This window comes from Leucopleurus acutus, assembly GCF_964270905.1.
Source record: "Leucopleurus acutus genome assembly, chromosome: 9".
NCBI lineage: Eukaryota > Metazoa > Chordata > Mammalia > Artiodactyla > Delphinidae > Leucopleurus > Leucopleurus acutus.
This window is the reverse complement of record NC_139144.1, coordinates 103,114,804-103,139,844: the sequence shown is the minus strand read 5'-3', so window position 1 is coordinate 103,139,844 and position 25,041 is coordinate 103,114,804. Positions and strand designations below refer to the sequence as shown.

The window sequence follows — 25,041 nt, the reverse complement described above, 5'->3', positions numbered from 1 at the left end:
TCGCTGCCCGGGGCGTCGGATTCCTGCAGAGATCTCGGTGGACAGTCAGAGATGCGCGCCGAGCCTGGGAGCGCGGGGGGGGGGGTGGGGAGGGGGGGCTCCCCCTCCTCTTGCGGGATTTATTTAGGATTCGGGGTGTGCACGTGATTCCCCAGCGAGGGCGGACTAAGGGCGCTCTTCAACAAGCAGGGCCGACCCCAAGTCCCCCGAGAGCCCCTCTGGCAAGGGTCCTTAGGACTGGGAGCCTGGAAGGAGCTGACTTGCCTGGTGGTGGCGCGCAGCCGCGGGCCCGGGTGAGTTCCCGGCGTGAGCGTCTCCCCAGCCCAGACCCTGCAGTCCACCTCCTTCTCCTCCTCCTCGTCCCGGCCTTTGGTCCTGGCGGGGGTGGCAGGGGGCGGGAGCCCAGAGGCGCAGGCCGGGCAGCCGGAACCGCCGCACGCCGAGCGGTCCGCAGCGTCCCAGGGGCGGGCGCGGGGACCGCGGGCTGAGGTCTGTCCCGAGAGGGCGAGGGCGGGGGCGAGGGCGGGGGCGGGAGCGCAGGCCAGGAAAGTGGGAGGGACAGGTTGAGGGGTGGTCTCTGAGGAGGAGCCAGGCTGAACTGTATTGTTCGCCTCGGCCGCCCGGAGCGCGCGGAGCGGGCCGGGGAGCGTACGCGGGCGCTCCGCTTCCCGTGTTCTCCCCGTCCCCGGCGCCCCGAGAAGAGGTCCGGGCTTTCCCGCGCGCCCCGGGACGCCTCTGCTCAGGTGGGGTGCGGGTCTTCCCTGGGGGCGCGGGCAAGGGAGGCGTTCCGCGCCGGTGGGGCTGCGACTGCTGCACCCGGGGACCGGGAGTCCCGAGTGGGCCGCCCAGCGCAGCGCAGCCCCCGCCGCCTCCGCGGGCCGGGAGGCCGGGTGGGCGCACGGGAGCAAGCGTCCGGCGCTTCACCCGCGCCGCGTGCTTCCGCAGGAGCCGGGGGCCGGGGGCCCCGCGATGGCCGCGGGACGCAGCCACAGGGAGCCGCGGCGAGGATACCCGGGCGCCCCTCCCTAGCGGGGCGCAGCCTCCTCCTAAGTCCGCCGCCCGACCGGCGGGATGGGGGGCGGAGGGTCTGCCCTGAGGGTCTGCGCGGACCACCGCGGGGGCATCAACTGGCTCAGCCTGAGCCCCGACGGGCAGCGCCTGCTGACGGGCAGCGAGGACGGCACGGCCCGACTCTGGAGCACCGCGGACGGCCAGTGCTGCGCCCTCCTGCAAGGTAGACCCGCTTGGCCGCGTCCTCCGACCTCTCTCTCTGTCCTCCTCTCTGCCGCTCGCCTGCCTCAGACCTGGGCGCTTTTGTCCGCAGACCCCTTCCCCCAAGTCCAGCCCGCGCCCATCGCGCTGGGTGGGGTGGGAGTGCAGAGGGGGCTGCGATACGGGCCAGTGAGCCGAGGGGCGAGGCTGCGAGGGCGCAGATCACCTGTCAACCGCTGGGTGAAATCCCTTCCATCACGGCAGTTTTAACAAAAAGAAATCGCAGCTCTGCCCCTCTCAGCTTCCCTCGTCTCTCACTGGCCTTGTGACCTCTGGCTGAACATTTCCTCTCTCGGGGCCTTTGTAGTCACAACGGTGGCTTGTTAATCGGCCTGGGCACTGCGGAGTGCACTCCGCATGGTGTGGTACTGTTTTCCCACCACTCGTGCAGGCAGGGAAACTGAGGCACGGAGTTAGGTAGTTCGCCAGCGGTTTACACAGCCCATGGTGGGGCAGAGTCGAAAACCCCCTCCCTCATTCGACCCCCCTGCCCTGCTCTCTCACTGCCTCATTTCACCTGCAATTTGGCATGTTTGGAAAGTCCATGAAATAGCAGGAGGTACACATAGGCGTAAAAATTGTTTTACGAAAGAGCCCTGCCAGCCTACCCACACCGATTTATATTTGTGGCTTACTCAAGGGGAGGTGGACGTTTTTCTTACCTCGGGTCCCTGTCACATGCCTGCGGCACAGGAGTGTGAGGTCCGTCTGTCGTCTGAGTGGCTCCTACAGCCCCTTGTGGAAGCACCAGGCTGCCTGCACCGTGTGCACAGTTATTTTTCACTGTTGGTTTTTCCACCATAATCAGCAAATCCTGGGAGGCCTGCCCCAGGCCTCCTGGCTCATCTAGGCACAGGGAGTAAATTAGCTTCCGTATTGGCGGATCCTGACCCTGCTGGGTTTCTTTTTTTCATTTCATTTCATTTATTTATTTATTTATCTTTGGCTGGGCCATGAGGCTCGTGGGATCTTAGTTCCCCCCCGCCCCCCCGACCGAGGAGCGAACCTGTGACCCCTGCAGTGGAAGCGCAGAGTCTTAACCACTGGACCGCTAGGGAAGTCCCACCCTGTTGGTTTTATTTTTTGTTTATTTATTTTTTGGCTGCGTTGGGTCTTCACTGCTGTGCGCGGGCTTTCTCTAGTTGCGGCGAGCGGGCGCTACTCTTCGTTGCGGTGCGCGGGCTTCTCATTGCGATGGCTTCTCTTGTTGCGGAGCACGGGCTTTAGGTGTGCGGGCTTCAGTAGTTGTGGTGCGCGGGCTTAGTTGCTCCCCGTCATGTGGGATCTTCCCAGAACAGGGCTCGACCCCGTGTCCCCTACTTTGTCAGGCAGATCTTAACCACCGAACCGCTAGGGAAGTCGCACCCTGTTGGTTTTACGTCAAAACTCAGTAGGGATGCATCTTGGACTGCCTGCTGTTTGGGAGCTGGTGTAGGTAATGGGGAGTTGGCCACCACGCACAGAGAGTCACACACACTGCCAAGGTGCAGATCTGTTAGAAAATTTAAATCCAGTGTGTGTTGCTTTCCAAACATGAGAAGAGTGTCTGGAGGGCTTTCAGAGATGCAGGTTCCTAGGTCTGGGTTTCACTGAGCCTTTGGGGGTAGGCTGTGAGGTGACTCTGCTGATCGGCTGGCCCGGGGAGCCCTGGGCCTGGGACCCCTCGTGGGAGCCCCGTTTGTAGGCCAGTTTCTGCCTCAGGAAGCTCCAGTCCTTTCCAGGGTGGTTCTGGCCTCGTGGGCACCCGGCTCCGCCCCCAGGGCCCACAGTCCTGCCCAGCCCTGCCCTGCCATCCTCACCCGGCTCTGTGCCTGGCAAGTCCCCTTCACACCCACTTTAGTGACCCTCACAGCGGCTCGTCCCCTCAGGACACCAGAACCTGCTTCCTAGCAAGGCCACGCTGGACCCTCTGTTGCCCTAGTTGGAGGCCTTCCCACTCCATGGGAAAACGCTATCAAACGGAAAAACTGCTGACAGGGTCGTTTCTTTTATAAGGGTTTGCACTTTGAGAATTGTCAAGGACAGAGGGGACAAAAGTAACCTTTGCTTATCCTGAAATTGCACTAATAGACTTGTGAGAGAGTCATTTTGGGTGTGTGATAATCCTTGTGTGGCCCCCATGGTAAGCAAGGACCTGCCAACTGCTCCTCTGTGGGATTTTTTTTTTTGGCTGCGTTGGGCCTTTGTTGCTGCACGCGGGATTTCTCTAGTTGCGGCGAGCAGGGGCTACTCTTCATTGCGGTGCGCGGGCTTCTCATTGCGGTGGCTTCTCTCGTTGCAGAGCTCAGGCTCTAGGCGCGCAGGCTTCAGTAGCTGTGGCGCATGGGTTGAGTAGTTGTGGCACACAGGCTTAGTTGCTCTGTGGCGTGTGGGATCTTCCCGGACCAGGGATCAAACTCGTGTCCCCTGCATTGGCAGGTGGATTCTTAACCACTGCGCCACCAGGGAAGTCCATAGGATTTTTTTTGTATGAGTGAAATATTAATAAAAATGTCTTGACATTTTAGTGCCCTGTATTTTATAAATACCCTTCTAAGTACATATTTCTTATGGTATTAACCCTTGCAGCTGTGAGGTGGATAGAATTGACAGCAGTTTAGGGACTTCCCTGGCAGTCCAGTGGTTAGGACTCTGCGCTTTCACTGCTGAGGGTCTGGGTTCAGTCCCCGGTTGGGGAACTAAGACAAGCTGCGTGGCACGGCCAAAAAAAAAATAAAATAAAATAACAATTGACAGCAGTTTATTTATTTATTTTTAAAATTTTATTGAAGTCTAGTTGACTTACAATGTTGTGTTAATTTCTTCTGTACAGCAGAGTGGCTCAGTTATACATATATATTTATATATATTCTTTTCCATATTCTTTTCCATTAGGGTTTGTCACAGAATATTGAATATAGTTCCCTGTGCTATACAGTAGGACCTTGTTGTTTATCCATTCTATATATAATAGTTTGCCTCTGCGAATCCCAAGCTCCCATTCCTTCCCTCCCCACCCCTGGCAACCACAAGTCTGTTCTCTATGTCTGTGAGTCTGTTTTTGTTTTGTAGATATGTTGATTTGTATTGTATTTGAGATTCCACCTATAAGTGATATCATATGGTATTTGTCTTTCTCTTTCTGACTTACTTCGCTTAGTATGATAATCTCTAGGTCCATCCATGTTGCTGCAAATGGCATTATTTCATTCTTTTTGATGGCTGAGTAGTATTCTGGGGTGTGTGTGTGTGTGTGTGTGTGTGTGTGTGTGTGTGTGTGTGTGTGTGTGTGTATACACACCACATCTCCTTTATCCATTTATCTGTTGGTGGACATTCAGGTAGCTTCCGTGTCTTGGCTATTGTGAATAGTGCTGCTATGATAACACCAGTTTATAGATGAGAACAGGAGAACATGCAGCATATTCTAAGTGTCTCCTAGACACGCACACCGTGAGGCAGGTGCTGTTGTCAGCACGCCCCAAGCATAGTGTGGTTGCAGGGCTTGTCCAGGGTCTTGCGGCTGGTGGGTGGCAGAGAGGCTTCTCGCCCACCGTGTGGCCCCTGCTCTGGGCAGGACAGAGTTGCAGGGAAGCTGTGCTCCCCCGGGGCCACACGGCTGATCAGCAGCAGACCCTGCAGGCCTCCTGACTCCAAATCCAGGCTCTTTCCACTGCCATTGTAGACACTGCCACCTCGGGGTGAGTGTCCGCTCCTTGCATAGCTTAGGGCCCACAGAAGGCTTCAAAGGAGAGCCTGTTGGTGGGTCAGGCCTGGATTTCTCGGGCAGAGCGGCCTGGGTTGGCAGCTCCTGCCATGCGTTTTCCTTCTGCAGACGAGCTCACGGTGCAGAAGCAGTTGGGGGCCAGAGGATCTTCCCAGATCTTCCCGGACCAGGGCTCGAACCCATGTTCCCTGCATTGGCAGGTGGATTCTTGAACACTGCGCCACCAGGGAAGCCCTATTTATTTATTTATTTTGGCTGCGCCAAGTCTTAGTTGCGGCACACGGGATCTTCATTGCGGCACACGGGATCCTCAGTTGCAGCATGAGGGCTTCTTAGTTGCGGCATGCATGTGGGATTTAGTTCCCCGAGTAGGGATTGAACCCGGGTCCCCCACACTGGGAGCGTGGAGTCTTACCCACTGGACCACCGGGGAAGTCCCGTGCCTCAGTTTCTTTATCTGTGAATTGGGGGTGATGACAAGAGGAACCTAATCTCACAAGGTCATGGTGGGCATCAAGCCAGTTAATGAAGAGTTCCTAGCTCATGTATTTGCTGTCTTATCCTTCACGCCCGAAGTGAGTCACAGCACCCCTTGGCACTGTGCCATGCCAGCTCCAAAGCTCTTCCTCATTTGCCTCCCACAACTCTTTATCATCCCGTTTTGTAGATGAGGAAACTGAGGCTTGCCAGCCCTCTGCGCTCCTCCCTCTGGGTCCAGAGCCCTTTCCCCCTCACCTGCCTGTTGGCCTGACTGCGCTGGGTGCCTGTGTCGGATTCAAAGCTGCAAGAGTCTCGGATCCCGCCCCAGGGAATTTGCAGATTGGATTGAAAGAACGACTGCTTAACTAAGGGGCTGTGTGCACTTCAGAAGAGCAGGAACTTGGTGGGCTGGGGTAGTCAGGGTTCACCTCTTGGCCCAGGAGGACCTGGAACTGAGACAATTTTTAATTGTTATAAAGAACACACAGCATAATATTCACCATCTTAGCCGTTTTTAATATACAGTTCAGAGACATTAAACGCTCAAAATGTTGTGCAGCCATTCCCACCATCACCTCCGGGGTTTTCTCCTCTTGTAAAACTGAAACCGTCCCCTCTGAACAATAACCTAATTCCTCCCTCCCCCAGCCCCTGGCACCCACTGTTCTACTTTCTGCCTCTAGGAACCTGACTCCTCTGGGTGCCTTGTATAAGTGCAATCACATATTAGTTGTCTTTTGCGGACTGGCTCATTTCACTCAGCACAATGTCCCCAAGGTTGTAGCACGGGCCACCATGTCCTTCCTTTTGAAAGCCGAAGGCTGTTCTGCCGTGTGGATCTCATCTCTCTTCTTTATCCATCATCCGTCGGTGGACACGGGCTGCTTCCACTTCCTGACCATTGTGAGTGATGCTGCTGTGAACATGGGTGTGAAAATATCTCTTCCAGGCCCTGCTTTCCACTCTTTTGGGTATATACCCAGAAGTGGGATTGCTGAATCATCTCATACGTAGTTTTAAACGGGCAGGTGGGAGCACAGGGAAGGCTCTCAGACACAAACAAATCGTTATTAACTTTGTCCTGGTCAAGGAAAAATTCCATCAAAAAACAGTTTGTTTTGGGCTTCCCTGGTGGCGCAGTGGTTGGGAGTCCGCCTGCCGATGCAGGGGACACGGGTTCGTGCCCCGGTACGGGAATATCCCACATGCCGCGCAGCGGCTGGGCCCGTGAGCCATGGCCGCTAGGCCTGCACATCTGGAGCCTGTGCTCCGCAACGGGAGAGGCCACAGCAGTGAGAGGCCTGTGTACCGCAAAAAAAAAAAAAAAAAAAAAAAAAACAGTTTAAGTATGGATGTGAAGGAGGCCCATACTGGCAATTCACTCTAAAGTTCTGCGGAGACCACGGTCTGGGGCAGGTGAGCTCCCCTGTGGGTGCGGATTTAGGAGAATGGGGATGGAGGCCGGAGAGATTGGTCAAGGTTGTGGAGCGGGTGAAGCTGGGCTGAGGACAGGCCCTGCGGCGGCAGCAGTGAGCAGAGCATCAGCCCGGGCTGGGAGCTCGGGGGCGGGTGGCCCAAGCCTGCGTCCTCAGTGGCTTTGTCAGACCCCGTCCATTCCAGCCAGGGCTCCCGTGCTCAGACAACGGCAGGAAACAACTGGTACCTCAGAATGGTAACTCGAGGAGAGTCTAATAAAGGGACGCTTGTAAAATGTGGGCAGAGTGTGGGGAACCACTGTACTTACGGCGAGTACCAGAGGAGCTGTCATCATCCCCAGGCCTGAAGGAGGGAGGGTGGGAGCGGTCACTGCCGCCTGGAAACGGCTGGGGAGGGGGGCTCCCTCCGGGGAGGCGTGACCGTGGTTTGAGGGCCTCGGCCAGCGCATCCCGAGCTAGAGACCCCTCCTGGGGCTCCCGACTGTCTGAACCCTGCGGGCAGCGGAGGAGACCGGGAGCCCACAGCGGGTGGGGGGCGCTGCAGGGCGCAGGCTGGAGAAGACGAGGACCCACGGGGGCAGACGAAAGACGCCAGGGGCAGCAGGGTTTTCATGCTGAGTTGAAGACGTGTTCAGCTGGGCCGTGCCCACTCCAGGCCCCTCTGCCCCTGCAGACCCTGGTCTCCAGCGCGGCGAGCTGCTGCTGCATGGGGAGGGGGCACTTGGACTCTAACCCTCCGGCGAGTCCAGGGGCGTGCAAGCGGGGAGACAGGGCCGGCTACCTTGGCAGGAAACCCTGAGCCTCGGCATATTCTTTTGAACAGAATAACCGCATTTTATCTGCATTCTATATCCCTTCAAAAATATTTATTTTTAGTTTGGCTTTCTTGCTTATTCTGCACAATTCCAACAGCTTGTGGCCGAGGCGCTGTGGTCCCTGGAGACATGATGGGCCCTCCCTTCTCCGAGCCCTCACTCCTCCACCCCTGGTGATCCTGCTGGGGCGGTGGAGCCCTGTCGTTGGTCTCTGGATTATAGCCTGTGGATTATAGTCAGGGGCGCGCTCCGCAGCCCCCAGGGCCCCTGTGCTGCAAGGGCTCTGAGCCCGGATCGCTTTCTTGGGTTGTCAGATGTGAGATGGGCGTCTTGTGCTGGAGAAGGGGCTTGTGCGGGGGAGAGCCTTGAGCGATGCAGGGACCCCCGCCAGCTTGGCCAGTCCCCTGAGGGAGCAGAGGATCAGCCGGGCCCAGCTTCGGGGATGAGTTTTTTTACATTGAAAAACTTTTTATTATCACCTCTTTTCTTCAAGTCTGTTTATATTTCTGTTGATTTGCAATCAGTGTATACATCCGTTCTTTTACTTCTGCGTATCAGAAAAGCTGCCCCACTCCCACCGTCTTGGTTAATGGCTGCAGTGTCACCGAGTCTAGGTGCCACGCTTGGATTTTCAATGTTTTTCTTGGCCTGGTTGACGGGTTCACATGACGCTCTGCCTTCCTGCTGTCAGATGCTGCTGAGATGGGACGGAAGGAGCTGGCATGGGAGTGACACCCCGAGGGAGCCTCTCCTGGCCTTGGTTAGCACTGGGCACTCTTCATGGTGCTGCGTCCTCCCGACCCCTCCTGATGGCTGATCCGGTCTCGGGGGAAGCTCGTTGAGAATCCTCAGATATTTTATAAACATTTTGGGATTGGCAAAAAGCTGGGCTGTGTTTTGCCAAACACATTTGCCCTCGACTTTTTGTTTGTTTGTTTGTTTGCGGTACGTGGCCTCTCACTGTTGTGGCCTCTCCCGTTGTGGAGCACAGGCTCTGGACGCGCAGGCTGAGCGGCCATGGCTCACGGGCCCAGCCGCTCCGCGGCATGTGAGATCTTCCCGGACCGGGGCACGAACCTGTGTCCCCTGCATCGGCAGGCGGACTCTCAGCCACTGCGCCGCCAGGGAAGCCCTGCCCTCGACTTTTAAACTGATGTGCACTTTGAGGGAAACAGTCTGCAATCTCTTCCCGTGTTTACTTAATTTACGCAAATGTTGTTTTCCTAGAGGCCTGGTATGTGCTATCCAAGAAGACGGGAAAACGTTTCTTTCTTACTTTAAAAAAAAATTCTGTTTCTTAGAACTCAGGAAGTTGGGTCCTTCCAAGAGAAACTAAGCTTGACCCCAGGGCCAAAAAGAAAAAAAAGTAAGTGTGAATCAGCTTGAAACTACCCAGGAGATTCTAACTCCCCGTCTACAAGATACCAGACATCTAGATGAAATGTTATAATCTGATCGAAATCCTTAAAGTAATAAATATGACGCTCCCATGTGTTATTATTTGAATTCTTCAGTCTCCTCGTCTGTGAAGTGGCTCTTAGGTCTAACATTCCTTTGCTTCCGTTGATTTTCTGGTCCCTGAATTCTTCTCCAGTAGAGTCAGCTTCAGTTTGCTGTTGGAAGTGCTTATATCCGAGATGGAAACACTTTTACCTGAAAAACAGGCCCTACTGTGTCCAAGGATGGAGGATTCCTGGGCTGCTTAATAATGGTCGAGTGGTAAACATCGACCCCACAGCCAGGGTGAGAGTCAAAAGATCTGACAACTGCCCCGTAAGAGGATGACCAGGTGCACTTGGCCGAGACCCCATACTGCGGGGCCCTCCCTCCGTCCCAGACCTCCACCCTCACTGTGTCTACTTAATCCACCGTTTCTGCCAAATGCCTGAATTCTGGCCCCAGGGGCCCCTCCTGCTTTGGTGTGTGCTAGCTTCTCTCCCAGATGCTCTTCCTCTTCTGCCGACAGACACGGGTACTGCGTAGACCCTTCCTTGCCTGCCACACCCAGGCTTCTGCTCTGTCGACCCTCGTCACGCTCTGTCCCAGCACGTATCAAGCTCGACTGACTGTCCCTCCTTCTGGGCTGGCTGCTCTGTTTGAAGGCAGGGAATGTGTTTTAATTATGTCTGTTTCTGTATTTGTGTCCTGCAGCGGCTGTGACCGATGATCACACTGGGTTTCCTTAAAACAAGTTTATTCCGGCACAAGTCTGGAGGCCAAAAGTCCAAAATCAGTGTCACTGGGATGAAATCAAGGGGTTGGCAGGGCTGGGTTCCTTCTGCAACCTGTAGGGGAGAATGCCGTTGCCTTTCCAGCTTCTGATGGCTGCTGCACCCCTTGGCTTGTGGCCGCATCACTTCCATCTTCAGGGCCAGCACCTGCAAATCTCTGCTCTCTCTTCATGGTGCCTTCTCTGTGTCCTCAGATCTCCCTCTGCCTCCTCTATGTGTGTATTTATTTATTTATTTGGATGTGCCGGGCCTTAGGTGTGGCATGAGGGCTCTTTAGTTGCGGCATGCGGGATCTTTAGTTGCAGCATGTGGGCTCTTAGTTGCGACATGCAGGATCCAGTTCCCTGACCAGGGGTCGAACCTGGGCCCCCTGCAGTGGGAACATGGAGTCTTAACCACTGGACCACGAGGGAAGTCCCTCTGCCTCCTTCTTATAAGGATGCTTGTGATGGCGTGTAGGGCCCACCCTGATATCCAGGACAATCTCCCCGTCTCAAGATCCTTAATTAATTGCATCTATAAATGTGTCTTCTTCCAAGAAAGGTAACATTTCTAGGTTCCAGCAATTAGGACCTGCTCTCTTCGGGGCCAGAATTCTGCCTACCACAGTGTCTGTCCCCAAATGTAAGAACAGCTCACGCCTAGCGTTTACACAGCCGCACAGGAACACTGTGAGATAGGCATTGTCACTCTCCCCATTTCAGGTGAGGAAATCGAGGCACAGAGAGGTGAAATAAGTTGCCCATGGGCAGCCAGTAGCAGCACCAGGCTTCTAGCCCAGGCATTCTGGTTCCGAAGACCATGCCCTTGGCCTCTGTACTTCCTGCGTCTTAACATGGGGTTTGTTGAATGACGGAGTGAATACAAGTAGCTGAAAAGTTTGAAGAAGCCTAAAAGGAGACGACTAAGAAGGGGGAGGGAAGGAGAGGAGGGAGGAAGGATTCCAGGGCAGGCTAAGTGCCGCCTGAATTGCTCCTGGCCCCCACGATTCCTGAGATTCTCCCAGACTTAAAGCATCATTTCAACACGCTAGTCACTACTGGACTTGCTGCAAACACTCGCCGCCCCCTGCTTTCTTCCCTTCCTCCCCATCTCAAACATTCTCAAAGAAAAACGGGAGCTGGCATGCCCTGCTGTGCTCACATCTCCCCCGCTCACCTGCAGGGCACGAAAGCTATGTGACCTTCTGCCAGCTGGAGGACGAAGCCGCCTTCACGTGCAGTGCTGACTGCACCATCAGGAAGTGGGATGTGCTGACCGGGCAGTGTCTGCAGGTGTTCCGGGGACACACATCCATTGTAAACAGGTCGGTGTGCCTGCCAGGCGGGGAGGACTCGGCCTCTCCTCATGGTACCCGGCCGAGTCCCAGGGGACAGAGATGTAGGCTGTGGGGCCCCTGCCCTGGAGGAACTTAGCTTCCCTGGGGAACACGTGTGGACATGCGGGGAGGTAGTCCGGAGCAACAGCAGTGGAAGGACAGCAGTGTCCCCAGCGCAGCAAGCGCTAACTGCCCAGGGCTGCAGGTTGGGGGGGCTGGGAGGTGGGGGTGGGGCAGGGAGGCACCACCAACACTTAGACCAGAGCCTGAAAGCCCTCCCATGGCCCTGGCAGCACAGCTGCCCCCAGCTGGGTGCAGGGAAAGGGGTTGGAGGCTGCAGCTCCCACCGAGGGAACAAATTCCACAGGAAATGGCTTAATTGGTACCTGATGGTGGACTGGGGGCTCGGAGGAGGGGCAGAATGGGGATTGTTCTGAAGAGGGAGTCGAGGGTGTTTTTAAACCTCTCCTTTCCGTGTTGCTGTTGAAGATATCCCAGACCTTCCTTCTCATGGAGGTTTGAATTTTTGCAAAAATGTATTGAGTTTGGGTCTGAGCTGAGCCATGGAAATTCCTTGGTGATCAGATCAATTGGACACTATCTCTGCAACTTGGGGCCCGTTGCAAACTCCCGAGGGAGTGCCCGGTATGAGCAGGAGTCTGAGCACCGGGGCCCTCGTGACCTCACTGACCAGGAAGGGCAGCTGCCCGGGCAGCGAACTAAGCAGGGAAAGGGCCCAGTGCAGGCGGGCATTTGGCAGGGTGGGGGGCAGGGACGGAAGGATGTTCTCAGCCAGAGGGGATGCTGGCAGCGTGAGCTTTGTGGAGCCTGGGTCCAGGTGGGACCCGTGCGGCCTAATGTTCCAGCACACGGTGGGTGGAAGCGGTGGGTCAGCCCGATCATTAACTGCCCGGAGTACCAGCTGCCTGTAGACGGAACGGTGCTCCCACAGGGCGGGAACAGGGGAGCATCGCTGAGCAGAGAGGCACAAGGCTCGTGTTGGCTCGATGGTTCTGAGTGGGGAAGGACCCCACTGGGGACCTCATAGAGCTCTGCCCCAGCCCCCGCCTCCTGCAGCTGAGCTTTTATCTCACCTACACCCCTTAGATAGAGCAGGCGAGGCCCGGGGTCCTGGGAGACCAGCCAGCACCACGCAGGCCGGGGTGGAGGAGGGCTGGAACTGGGACCCGTATTTGAGCTCTTGCTGGCCTCTTCCACACTCTTTCTTGAGAAAGAAGTTTGTGACTGAGGAGAAGTGTGGGCCTGGGGCGCCTCCTCTAGTGAGGCTGTGAGTGGCTGGAAGGGCTGACAGAGGATGGGGTGGGTGGGAGAAAGCCACATCTCAGGTGACCAGCCGGCCCTCCGGTTGTACCTGGAAACGAATCAGTGGCTCCTCAAAAGGAAATCTGGACAATTAAGGCCGGGAATGACGCTCTGCCGGGTGTAGACGCTCCCGAGTGCACACATGTTCACACACACGTACACATATGCGCTCATGCACACACACACACACACACACACACACACACACTCTTTTGAGCAGTTGGCTGTTCTAAACATCTCTAGGTGCATATCTGCATTATTAAGTAACTGCTCACAAATGCGTGATGGCCCTGAGGTGAGAACATGGGCTACAGTTCTCATGTTTTCAGAGCCGGGCCAGGTGTGTGAGCTTCTGGGGGCACCGGCCCGGCCCGGCGTCCCTGCCGTCACAGGCCACACCCGGCAGGACTCGGGCCGCCAGAACATCACCCGAGGCACCGCGTCGTCACTTTCCTTTAGAAACACACATGTGGTGAAGACCGTACCTCCTGGCATTAGGGAAGAAGCCATCAATAGAAAGTGTGCTTTTCTTGTGCTGCATCCTTAATGACTTGTGGGAAGTGAGAACCGCCCAGAGGTGAGAGGCCGCGGATGGAAGGTCTGCTCTGTTCCGTGTCCATCTTTCCTCCTGCCCGTGCTAGGCTCCCAGGCAAGACCTTTTAAAAGAGGGGTGCCTCTGAGACTGAGATGGGGGTCCTGACCCCTCTGTGGCCACACAGATGACACGCCCCATTCCAGGTTCAGGCCGCAGCCCTTTGGGGGTGGTGTGTAAATTAGGGTCCACCCTCATGCCCTTTGAAGTTATACACAGAGTTCTATGCTAGAGACAGATGTGTATTTTCTGCAGAGAAAGTCTTAGCATACATCAAAATGAGAATAGGAGTCATGAATAGTTACTGTTTGGCAGGCTCTGCTCCCCCCCCCGCCCCCCCCCCCCCCCCCCCCCGTGGGCTCTCCTGGCTCCCTCACTGTTCCCCTGCTGCAGGGGGCCTCAGACTCCTCAGCCTTGAGATTTTCTCAGACTTGGGGCTCCCAGTCACTGGGACCATTCACTCTTCTCACCCATCACGTGGGCTCATTGAACACGTAAGACGCCAGCCTGCCGGGCAGCCCTGTGCGCTCTGACCCCTGACCCTTCCCCTCTTGCCACCAGGATCCTGGTCGCCAACAACCAGCTCTTCAGCAGCTCCTACGACCGGACAGCTCGAGCCTGGAGTGTGGACAAGGGGCAGGTGGCCCGGGAGTTCCGGGGCCACCGCAACTGTGTGCTGACTCTAGCCTACTCTGCCCCCCAGGACCTCCCTGGGGCTCCGTGCACGGAGGAGGCCGTGGCCAGGGGGCTCCTGGTGACAGGCAGCACGGATGGCACGGCTAAGGTCTGGCAGGTGGCCAGCGGCTGCTGCCACCAGACACTGCGGGGCCACACAGGTGCCGTGCTCTGCCTGGTGCTGGCCACGCCTGGCCACACGGCCTTCACTGGAAGCACAGATGCCACCGTCCGAGCCTGGGACATCCTGAGTGGGCAGCAGCTGCGTGTGTTCCAGGAGCACCAGGGCTCCGTCATCTGTCTGGAGGTGAGGCCGGCCTGGCTGCCAGGGAGGCCCCTGGCTCCTCCTCTGAGCTGCCGCCCCACCCAGGGTACCAGTCAGCTCAGGCTGTGGAACAAAGTACCACTGACTGGGCAGCTTAAACAGCAGAGATTGATTGGCTCACAGCTCTGGAGGCCGGAAGTCCGAGATCAAGGTGTCAGCAGGGTTGGTTTCCTCTGAGGCCTCTCCCCTCGGCTGGTAGACGGCCATTCCCCTGGTGTCCTCACACCGTCTTCCCTCTGCTTCCAGATTCCCTCTTCTCGTAAGGACACCAGTCATACTGGATGAGGTTCCACTCTAATGCCCTCATTTTAACTGAATTACGTCCTTAAAGGCCCTATTTCCAGATACAGTCACATTCACAGATACCAGGGGTAGGGCTGTTGCCAACACATGAATTTTGGTTTCCGTCCGTGTGAAGTGAGGATTACGTCTACGCACAAACTGTGGTCCATAATTCCTAAATCCAAAAGTTGAAAAAAAAGGAAGGTTTTTTCTTAGGCTTGGCATCAAAACTCATTTTGATATGAGGCTGGTTGTAGTTAAGTTTAATCTCACTTCCTGGGACTACGTGTACCTTTGCTGTGGAAACACGAGTGTGTTCCTCAAATCCAAAAACTCCCGAAACACGTCGGCCGAGGTTTGGATCAGGGATTACGGGCGTGGAGCTGTGCCCACCCCGGGTTGTCGTGAGGATTTAGTGAGTTGACAGCGGACGCAGTGCCTGCCACAGAGCCTGTTCTTGACGCCCGTCAGCCTGTGATACTGTTGCTATGAAGCCTGTGTTGCTATGAGGATGTGTGGCCTGCACTTGGCGGGCATGTCTGCAGCATACGGTCCCTCCCTCTATCTAGATATTAGGGTCTGGATGTTCCTGGCCCGGGTCGTGGCCACAGCCCTTTTCCTTCTCCAGGCCAGTTCCCACACCCGAGGTGAGCAGGTTGGGGTGCAGTGCTCAGAGGCACCGAGCCTCTGGGGAGCCACCGATGAAGCGATGGGGGTGGCCTCAAGGTGACAGGAAGCAGTGTGTGGCAGTCCCCTGGAGAGCCAGGCCAGGAGGCCCGTTTTGGGTTCTCGAGGTGAAGGGCAGCCCTAGGGCCCCAGGACCAGTGGAGTAGAGAAGGGCTCCACTTTGCTTGGACAGAATCATCTCTGGCCCCTGGTGAACGGCAGAGGGCCCATGTTTGGTTGGATAAATTGCATTTTTCTAGTGATGGGGGCAGGGCGGGGGGCTGGTTGTTACTGAGTTAAGAGTTGGCCACCTGTTTTCTTTTTCTTTTTTTTTTTAACTTTGATTTTTTTAAAAAAATTTTTATTGGAGTAGAGTTGATTTACAATATTGTGTTAGTTTCAGGTGTGCAGCAAAGTGAATCAGTTATGCATACACATATATCCACTCTCTTTTAGGTTCTTTTCCCATCTAGGCCATTACAGAGTACTGAGTAGAGTTACCTGTGCTCTACGGCAGGTCCCTAAGCCACCTGGTATCTGATCCTGGGATTTGGGGAGGCGAAGGGAGGACCGGCGGGCACCTGGGAGGCAGCACTGTGTGTGATGGGGAGAGGTGTGCAGGGGGCAGTGGGGATGCGTCCTGGGCGGGGCATGGAGGGACGGGCTCTGGGTTCCTGAGGGCGCGTGGGGTCTCTGGGCTCAGTCTTCTGGTACCGCCCAGGGGCAAGTCCGTCTCCCATGTTGGAGTCAGCCTGCAGGGCGTGGAGCCCAGCGTCGCGCACAGCAGTGGAAGTGAATGTGCCCGGGAACAGAGCTGGTGGGAGCCCTGCAGGCTCTGCAGGAGGGTACTCAGGAGACTGTGAGCAGCTCGAAGGCCAGGCCAGCTCGTAGTGTGGGGTGCCACTGGGGTGGGGTGGGGAGCTCCCAGAGTGAAGTCAGTGTTGTTCCCATGAGCACACACCGGGGTCTGTCCAGGATGGGTCCCAGGTGGGGGTGGGGGGTAGGGGGTGGGCATGGGGGGAGGGCCCTGCTGGGCGGTGGGTTGGGGTCAGGGCGGGGTGAGGGTGGGCACAGTGCAGTGTGTGGAGGCCCCTGGGGTCAGAGTTGGAAGGAGGCAGGGCCCGCGCTGTCGGCTTGGGCGGGGAGGGTCGCCCCCAGCGTCAGGAGCAGCGGGCCCCCTGTAGAGGCCGGTCCTAACGCAGAGCCTGAAGGGACGAGCACAAAGGCAGCACGCGCGCTGACGCCAGGGCAGCAGTGGCGCTTGCCTCAGGAAACACGCGGTTATTTGGTTTGTTGGTTAGTTACTTCATTAGCTGTTAAGTCACAGCCTGCTTCGCCCCACGGCGGGACTGAGGCAGAAAAGCCCCCGTTTTTCAGAGTAGTTGGGGGATAAGATTCTGCTCGATAAGGTCCAGGGCCACCATCTCCACAGCAGATGGCCTGGCGCCTTCCCGAGAAACGGAGGACCTGCTGACTCCCGGCCGTCCAGGCTTCCTTTGCTTTGATATGACATCCCCTCAGACGTCCCCTGTAGCTTGGATGCTGTATCGTCGCGTCTCCCTGCTGTGTTTCCCCGGTACAAACTCAGATCTAGGTTACCGCGACTTGGGAGACGCATGTGCGGGTGACCTTTGGGTGTGCTGGCCTTGCCCGCTTTCCAGGGTCCCTCCCTCTCCCCACCGTGGGGTCGGGGAAGACCCTTCCCCCCCATCTGCCTCTTTAATAGGAGGACTTCCCCACGTCCCCGCTGCCATCAGAAACTTGCAGGGCCACCTGTCAGTCTCGGCCCCAGCCCGTGAGACCCTGGCCACGTGGGGCCGTCCCTGGGACCCTGCTGTCACCGCTGGGCGCCACCCCCCGCCCCTGCTCACCTTACCTTCTCCAAATAGGTGATCCTCGGTTCACGTCTGCATGTCTGTTTCCTTCCTCTGTCCCTTTCCTGCACGTCCACATGCAGGTTGAGCCACCTAAGCCAGGGAAGGATCTCTCCTTGGGGACGTCCCAGAATTCCGACCCCCCCCCCAGCTCGGCGAGCGGTGGGCTGCCTTCCCAGATGCCCTGCAGAGGCAGGCAGGGTTCCCGGGGGTCTCCGGGATGGTTCTGTGAGCCCTGCGGCCTGGCCTCTGGCATTGTTTAGGAAGGAAGCGCTCGTGCCGGCAGGTGGAGAGCGAGGGAGTTGTCATCCGTGGTTTCCCGTTAGGCTGAGTGTGAGGTGTCCGCTGGGATCCCGGAGGGGCCTGTTGCATGGAGCTGTGGTGTTTACACCGTCCCTGGGAAACAGGTCAGGCCCTTTTGTGTGTTGAGATAAACTTGGGGGCCACCTTTTCAGAGGTTGGGGAGAAGAGAGGAAGCTCACAGAGCTATGCAGCCTCCTATGCCCATCTCTGAACCATCGGCCCGTGTGGATGAGGTACTCCCTGCAGCATCCTGCCTCCTCCTTGCAGGCCTGCGGCCCACTCTGAACTTTCCGGGAGCTGAGGCGAGGCCCAAGAAATCGGCCAAGCCCTGGGGGGCCTCTGCCTTTCCTCTTCACTGTGGGATGTGTATCCAGGGTCAAGCACGTGAACCCTAGAGGGTTCCAGAAGCCAGGTGGGGGCAGAGCAGGAGTGCACAGGCCTCCTACGGAGAAGGTGGGCCAGAGCAGAGGTGAGGGCTCACTTCCAAGTAACAAACTCAAGGTCAAGCCCGCTGACCGCCGAGGGGGACCGCTCCTTTACCCCTGCTCTTTGGAGGGGCTCCAGGGTCTAGGCTCAACCGGGGGGGTCCTTGTGAAGAAGGAGAAAGTGGAGACTCTTTCCTGTCCCTTCATATTTTTTAATTTTTAGTTATGAAACATTTCAAACAAAGTATAGCAAACGGTAAGAGGGACACCTATGTACCCACCTTTGAAATGAGATATTAAAATAAACATTTCCAGTACAGCCAGAGAGGAACAGGAAAGGCTCTGCCAGGTGTGGGGCCGCCCAAGGGCTCGGGGCACGCATCTGCCCATCTGCAGCGTCGTCAGGCCCTCCGTTCTTTTCCTACAAAACACTGTCCTGCCAAAGCCCGAGGGGCTGCCTTTTAGGGATGCGCACCGGCTCCCGGGTTAGATCAGGCTGTGTGCATTATTGAATTTAGCCTCACGGCCACCTGTAAGGGTGATTGTTTTCTCTCGTTTTGTACATGAGAAGACGGAGGCTCAGAGTGGGCAGCAATTTGCCCAAGGTCTCACAGCTGGTAAAGGGCAGAGACAGGATTTGAACCCAGGACTGAGCATGCAACCTGTGCTTTTAACAAGCAGTTTTCATAAGGTGTGTCTGGCCCCATACCGTGCTGGAGTCGGGGAGCCTCTTCCGACAGGAGGCTGAGTGCCCGGAGCCTGGCTGTGCTCTGCACCTGGCCCTCTGCTCACCACGTGGCCCAGCTGCTGCTTTCCCGCTGCCCTGTGCGTGGCCTGTCGTGAGCGGAGGGGAGGGCAAGGCCGCGCCCCTGGGGCCGCAGCAGCAGAGCCCCAGGCCTGCCCTCTGCTTGGGTGGATCGCACGCAGGCAGATGGCCCATAAGCCCCGTCCCGTCCTCTCGGAGCTGCCTTGGCTGCTGGGAGGGAGTTCCGCTGGACCGGCCTTTGTGACTCGCCCTGTCAGGGTCTGTCCTGCTTTCCCCATCTGCCTTGAGCCTCTCTGGTCTCCACGGGCTGCCCTGCTGCTCCCCGTGGGTGTCCTTTCGGGAAACCAGCCAAAGCACGCAGTGAGGCGTCTGCCCGCTTATCAGCCTCAGGGCTCAGGATCTGTGCTTTGAAAGTGTGCTGCTTTTTAAGCACGTGCGCCAGGCCCTGCGTCGTCGGGACACCCGCTATTCGCAGGAGGCGTCTTCCCTTTGTCTCGGCCGCTGTGGACGCTCGGTGCCTCCTTCACGGGGCGGGGCAGACAGAGCTGCAGAGGCCGAGGGGTCTAGATGTGCCACTGGGGTCTCCACCTCACAGGCTGCCCGTACCCACTCCCCTTATTATAGGTCTGGGGGCCTCAGTGGGTTGTTTGGAGAGTGTGGTCCCTGGAGGTCTGGGGCTGCCTCTGGGAGTGACACTTGGTGGGGGGACAGTCGAAACACTGGGAGCCAGTGGCAGTCGGCCTCGGGGGCAGGATGCAGACAGTGCTGGGCAGCATGAGGAGGGGTCCTGGAGGGTGGCTTTCCCCCAAAAGATGAGGGGGGATCAGCACAGAGAGGACTTTTAAAGGGGAGCACAGTGTGTGTGCAGGGATCTCAGGGCACAGCGAGGACACGTGTGCACCTGGGGAAGCCGGGCCACATTCAGGCTCCAGGCACAGGGCTGACGGGGGCGCCCCGAAGGCCGAGAGCAGGTGGGGATGCCAGGCAGGTCCCCCTGCCCTTCTCGACGGTGGTGCAGACGGAGGGAGGACTGGGCGATGTTCTGCAGGAGCCCTCGGGTGTGCGGACATCGCACGTGGCCCTGTCCTCGGGGAGTGGACCGCCAGCGGGAGAGGCCAGAAGCCAGGCTCCGTTGGCTGGGCCAGTCGTAACCCCAGTAGGACCGGAGGGCGGGGCCTGAGAGACGCAGGCCAGGCCTGTCGCCCACTTGGTCCGCCCTCAGTCTCTGCCTCCAAGAGGTATACGTGTCCCTCGAGATTCCACCCCCTCTGCCGTAGCGATTGGCCCAAGGCCAAGTCTGACCTGTGCTGTGGCTGTGGGGTGGAAAGATGCACTGGGCCACAGTCCTATTCTCCGGGATTTAAACTGGGAAGTAATATGGGGAAACTGAGTCAGCTGTGGGAATTGGAGTGGAAAGTGGCCAAGATGGGTAGGTAGTGTGTGCTCGAGCTAGGAGGACTGGGGATGAGTTAAGGATGCCCATTCCAGGGGCTTCCCTCGCGGTCCAGGGGTTAGGACTCTGCACTTCCACTGCAGGGGGCACGGGTTCGATCCCTGGTCGGGGAACTAAGATCCCGCAAAACAAACTAGGCCCGCCGCCTGCTGCCCCTGGGAGAAGGACCTCATCTTTCCTAAGCCTCCAGCGGCCCCTGGGCCCCAGCGGCGTCCTGGATGGCTGTCTCAGGGGCTTGTAGCCTGCCCTCCTCTTCCTGGGCCCTGCAAAGTGGGAGGAGGCCTGGTGCCGTCAGCCAGCTAACGGCAGCTGAGTACCCCACTCCGCCAGCCTTCGGTTCTCGTCCGTGTCTCCGATAACCAGAGGTGCTGTGCTGGTCGGGAGCTCTCTGGGCTGCGTGGTGTTTGCTGTAGGGAAATTTGCAGAATTATTTCAATTGTCTTTGGGCCTCCCTCACGCTAGTACCCTGTCCCTCTTGGCAGGGGTGCTCCTGGGAGGGAGACTTCCTCATGCCCTTCCTTTGTCTCCCAGCCCCTTTCCTAACCTCCTGCAACGCCAAGAAGGGGTGTGAATGCCACTCCAGCTGGCAGCGGCGAGCGGGAAGTGGGGGAACCTGTGTCCAGGGGCAGGGGGGAGGACCCCATGACGGCCCCTGGGTGTTCAGCTCCGGTCCCAGCAGAGGGCTACCTTACACACACCGCGGTCTGTCAGGTTACTTCTAGAGCTTTCTCCTATCTCCCTTCCCCAAGCAGAAGTCCAGTGTGAAAGCCCTGCCCTGGGTGCCCTTTTCTCAGCTGGAACAGTACCAGGGAACCGAAGTAGCTACAGGTGGAGTCACATTGACCTTCCCGGGGGCCAAGCTGTAGGAAACTGCTGAGGAGAGACACCTGGCAGGAGCAGCAGCAGTGCCGGCCGACACTTTCTGGTCCTTACTCTTAGGGTGCCGAGCGCTGTACGGTCGTGTCTGAGCAGCACGGAAGGGTCTGGCGTGATCCTTGTCTGCGGGTGAAGCCGCTGGAGAGCAGAGTGACTGACTTGGCCAAGGGCCAGTCAGGATCTGAAGCCGGGTCTGCCTGAGCTACACGGCCCTGAGGGGAAGAGAGGAGCATCGTGACCTTGGGTGCTGGAGTGGGTAGTGGTGGGGGGCGACCCAGGGGCAGGGGCATTTCTGGCTTGTCCACAGTGTCTCCACTGAGACCTGCACGTGCCCCTCTCCACGTTCCATAGAGAGAGGTTTGGAGGGGCTTCCGGGGTGCCCCCTACGGTCAGCGGTACCCGTGTCCGGTGCCGACCCTCCCTTCCGCCCCCCCCCCCCCCAGCTGGTGAACCGGCACGTGTACTCGGGCAGCGCCGACAGGACGGTCAAGTGCTGGCTGGCAGACACGGGCGAGCGTGTGCGCACGTTCGCGGCCCACAGACACAGCGTGAGCGCCCTCAAGTACCACGCGGGCACCTGTAAGTGACCCCGCCCTCCCCGTAGCCCCAGCCTGCCTGTCCCCTTCACGCCCCGCCCCCCAGCACATCCGCTCTTGCCCAGACCTCTCTGCACTCCTCCCTCTTTGAGCCTCAGCTGCCACTCAGTTTGGTCAGCGGCCAAGGGCGGCGGCTGTGGCCCCTCAGTGCACGTGTTTGTTCCTCCAGCAAAAGAAGTTCCAAATAAGGATGTAGGGGCTCCTTCCCACCTTCACCCCGCTAGGATGTGCAGCGACCTGCTTGTTCAGAGGACCTCAGGTCAACAGCAGGTCTCAGGGACACATTCTAACTCTCGAGACGGTGACACCACTTAACTCCAGTCAGACTTGAGGGCCGCATGGGTTTGGCTTCACTCGGCATTAGGTTTGACTACAGATAAGATAAAGTCCAGATGATGGATTTATATGAGATAGTGGTTTATTTTTCTCTGAGGTAGAAGAATTTCAGAGGCTGGCAGTCTAGGCTGGAACGGATGGCTCCACAAAGTTGTTAGACACCCAGGTTCCTTTTTTCACTTCACTTCATCATCCTTAGCATGTATCGGCCATCTTTAAGGGGGGGGCCTCATGGTTCAAGATAGCTGCTGGAGCTCCAGCCATCATAGGTTTTAGGCAGGCAGGAAGAAGAGGAGGGGAAGGGCAAAAGGTTGTGTCTCCTAGATGAGTAGGCCCCTTTAAAGATCCTTCCTGGAGACTCCACCCAAAGACTTCTGCATACATCTCTCTGACCACTGCCTGCAAAAGAGACAGAATAATAAAAACCCTTATCTGGGGATACTGCCACCAGGATTAATCAGGGTTATTTTGGAAAGAAAGAAGGGCAGTGTGGCTTACTGGGTAGTCAGCAAGCTCTCTGTCCCACAGGTCTCAAACTGTCACACATCTGGGCTTTCCTGGCTCTGTCCAACTAGCCAGTTGTTTACACCCCAGACACATGCAGAAGACAGGCACTGTTCTGGGGAAGCAAAACCCACAACCTCACCACACCTGCATGGGGCTCCCAGGTTCCTGGACATCTCTTTCCTAAAACGATCCCCAATGTTATATTTTGCCATCAGCGTCCTCTCTCTCTCTCTCTCTCTCTCTCTCTCTCTCTCTCTCTCTGTCACACACACACACACACACACACACACACACACACACACACCTGCAGCAGGAAGCCAGCCCCCCTAGGCGAAGCTGAGCCTGAGAACCATCTTCCTAGCACAGCAGTGAGGGAGCAGACTGGGGTGGGGGAGGAGCCACAGTGGAAAATTCAAGTTGACTTCACAGCACAGGTGTTAGATGAAGATAGAATGGATTTCCGAAAATAGAGCATGAGATGCCCTCAGGATTTAGGTGTCTGACGCAGAAAAATGATTTTTTTCCTGTTCCTGTGTCCAAGCCTGTAAGTGTGATTATGGCTCTGCTCCTGTCGGGGACCTCTAATTTAAAGAGAAGAACGTTGCCCAGAGCGCCTCCCGGTGGCAGAGGCTGGGATGAAACCTGCCGCTGCGGCAAATCCCACAGACCCTACCTGCTGCCCGCTGTTAAGGAACTTGGTCCTTGGTCTTTGTCAACAGGCTACAGGATGATCAGACCTAATTCTGGACCCTCTTCCCACCCTCAGGATGCCCAGTAACCACAGTGCATTGGTGGAGGGGAAGGCAGGAAAGGAGCTGAAGAGAACGAGAAATGAAACTTTCCCTCCAAGTCCACATTCACTAGTAGCTTTAGCAGCAAACCTGGGACTAGGCAGGTGACACAGGAAACGGGATAAGGAATAGACACCCCAAGGACAGGGAGCCCCCAGGGGGTGCTTACTGTGGCTCACTCAGGCTGCTGGGTGGCTGTAGCAGATGCTATGGGTACCACGCTCAGGGGCACTTCCTGCTGCAGCACCTGAGGTCCTCCGCCCGAGGGTGTTTTCCTGTGAGGCAGGTCATGGGAGGGCTGGGAGTTGATGGATAAGTAGCCCAGTGTCCTTGTCCCTGTGTAGAACAACTCTGAGACCCTGTCCGCCCCTTCTCCCAAGGGCCCCCAGCGGTCACCTGCTCCCTTAAACACCTGCATGGGAGTCCTTCCTTCCTGTTTCTCTCCCCACTTCCTGCAATGCCCTGCCAGATGAACTGTTTGCACTCGAAACCTAGTGTCAGGGTCAGCTTCTGGAAGAACCCGGGCTAAGATGATAAGTGGACCAGGGAGTTTCTCTGGCCAGTGCCGTCAGTGTGGTCCCTGACCAGCAGTATCAGCATTACTTGGAATTGGCTAGACATGCAGGTTCTCAGGCCCCACCCCAGACCTCCTTAAATCAGAAACTCAGGTGGGCCCAGCCTGCCCTCGGGAGTTTGAGAACTCTTGGACTAAGTTATAATGTAGGAAAAAGCCCAAGGGAGGCAGAATCGGGAGGTTCCCCCTGGGAGAGGTTGGGCAGGGGCCCTCTAGTGAACCCCGGAGGCGCTGGGTTGTGTTTGGAGGGCCAAGTTCATTACTGAGGAGGGGGAGAAATGAGTTTCTGGTTGGTCCTTGCCCCAAGAGGCTGCTCAGACGGTGGGGGGTGGGGGGAGGGATGACCCCCCGAGGCAGGGGCTTCAGAGCTGCTAGAAACACCCGGCAGGGAAGCTAAGCTTCACCAAAGGTTTCCACCAAATGGCCTGAGTAGGAAGCTGGGCCCAGGTGGTACTCGGGAGGGGTGGAAGCACCTGGAAGGACTTGGCAGGCTGACCTGACCCAAGGGCGATGGGGCAGCCGAAGTCCTGCAGAGCCGGCTGCAGCCCACAGAGGGCGCCTCCGGGACCCTGGGCGTCACCCTGAACTCACAGGAAAGTACTGAGATAGGGAAGGTGCCGCCTCCTTCCTTTAAAGGGGCTTCTGCTGTTTCCCATTTGCAATTATGACATCCCTGGGAGGCGAGCGGATGGGTCCCGGAGAGGGTTCCCGGCACTCTCCCCGCCCTGTCCATCCACGCCCCCCGCCCTGCGGAGTCCCGAGGGGACGAGGGCTCTCGGGCGGGAGGCAAGTGCCGCCGTGTGTTCACAGTGTTCACGGGGAGCGGGGACGCCCGCGCGCGCGCCTTCGACGCCCAGTCTGGAGCGCTGCGGAGGGTGTTCCGCGGCCACGCCTTCATCATCAACTGCATCCAGGTAGGCGCTCCAGCTCTCTCCGGGGGCCCGTGGCTGGTTGGCTGAGCGAGGGCGAACCCGCCTGCGCCTCTGCTTCGGAGGGGAAGTGGGGAGGGGGGGCCAGGCAGCAGCGCTCCCCCGCGGGCAGCGCCTCCCCGGGGCCGAGGCCCGCTGGGCTGAGCCTTTCCCATTAGGCGGCCTGGGCGTTCGCGGCTCACGCCGAGGCCCGGGCCGCCGCTGGCCCGAGGCAGGGCGGGGCCTGCACCTACGTGACCCCGTAGCTGCGGGGAGGCGCGGGGTTGGGGGCCGGTGGCGCACCCCCTCCAGCGCCGCCCACGCCCCGCGCCCGCAGGTGCACGGCCAGGTGCTCTACACGGCCTCGCACGACGGCGCGCTGCGCCTCTGGGACGTGCGCGGCCTGCCGCGCGCCCCGCCGCCGCGTCCCGCCGCTCCCAAGCGCAGCCTCTCGCGCCTCTTCAGCAACAAAGTGGGCTGCGCCGCCGCCGCTCCCCTGCAGCCGGCCTGA

General features: G+C 57.9%; 1 protein-coding gene across 1 annotated transcript; it reads left to right on the top strand.

Annotated features, from left to right (window-relative positions):
• Positions 1-1,071: 1,071 nt before the first annotated feature.
• On the top strand, positions 1,072-25,041 carry WDR86 (WD repeat domain 86; the record flags this gene model as incomplete). Its single annotated transcript, XM_082846192.1, has 6 exons — positions 1,072-1,234; positions 11,105-11,246; positions 13,735-14,155; positions 21,262-21,397; positions 24,433-24,536; positions 24,868-25,041. 6 exons carry the CDS (start codon positions 1,072-1,074, stop codon positions 25,039-25,041), a joined length of 1,140 nt encoding a protein of 379 aa, XP_082702318.1.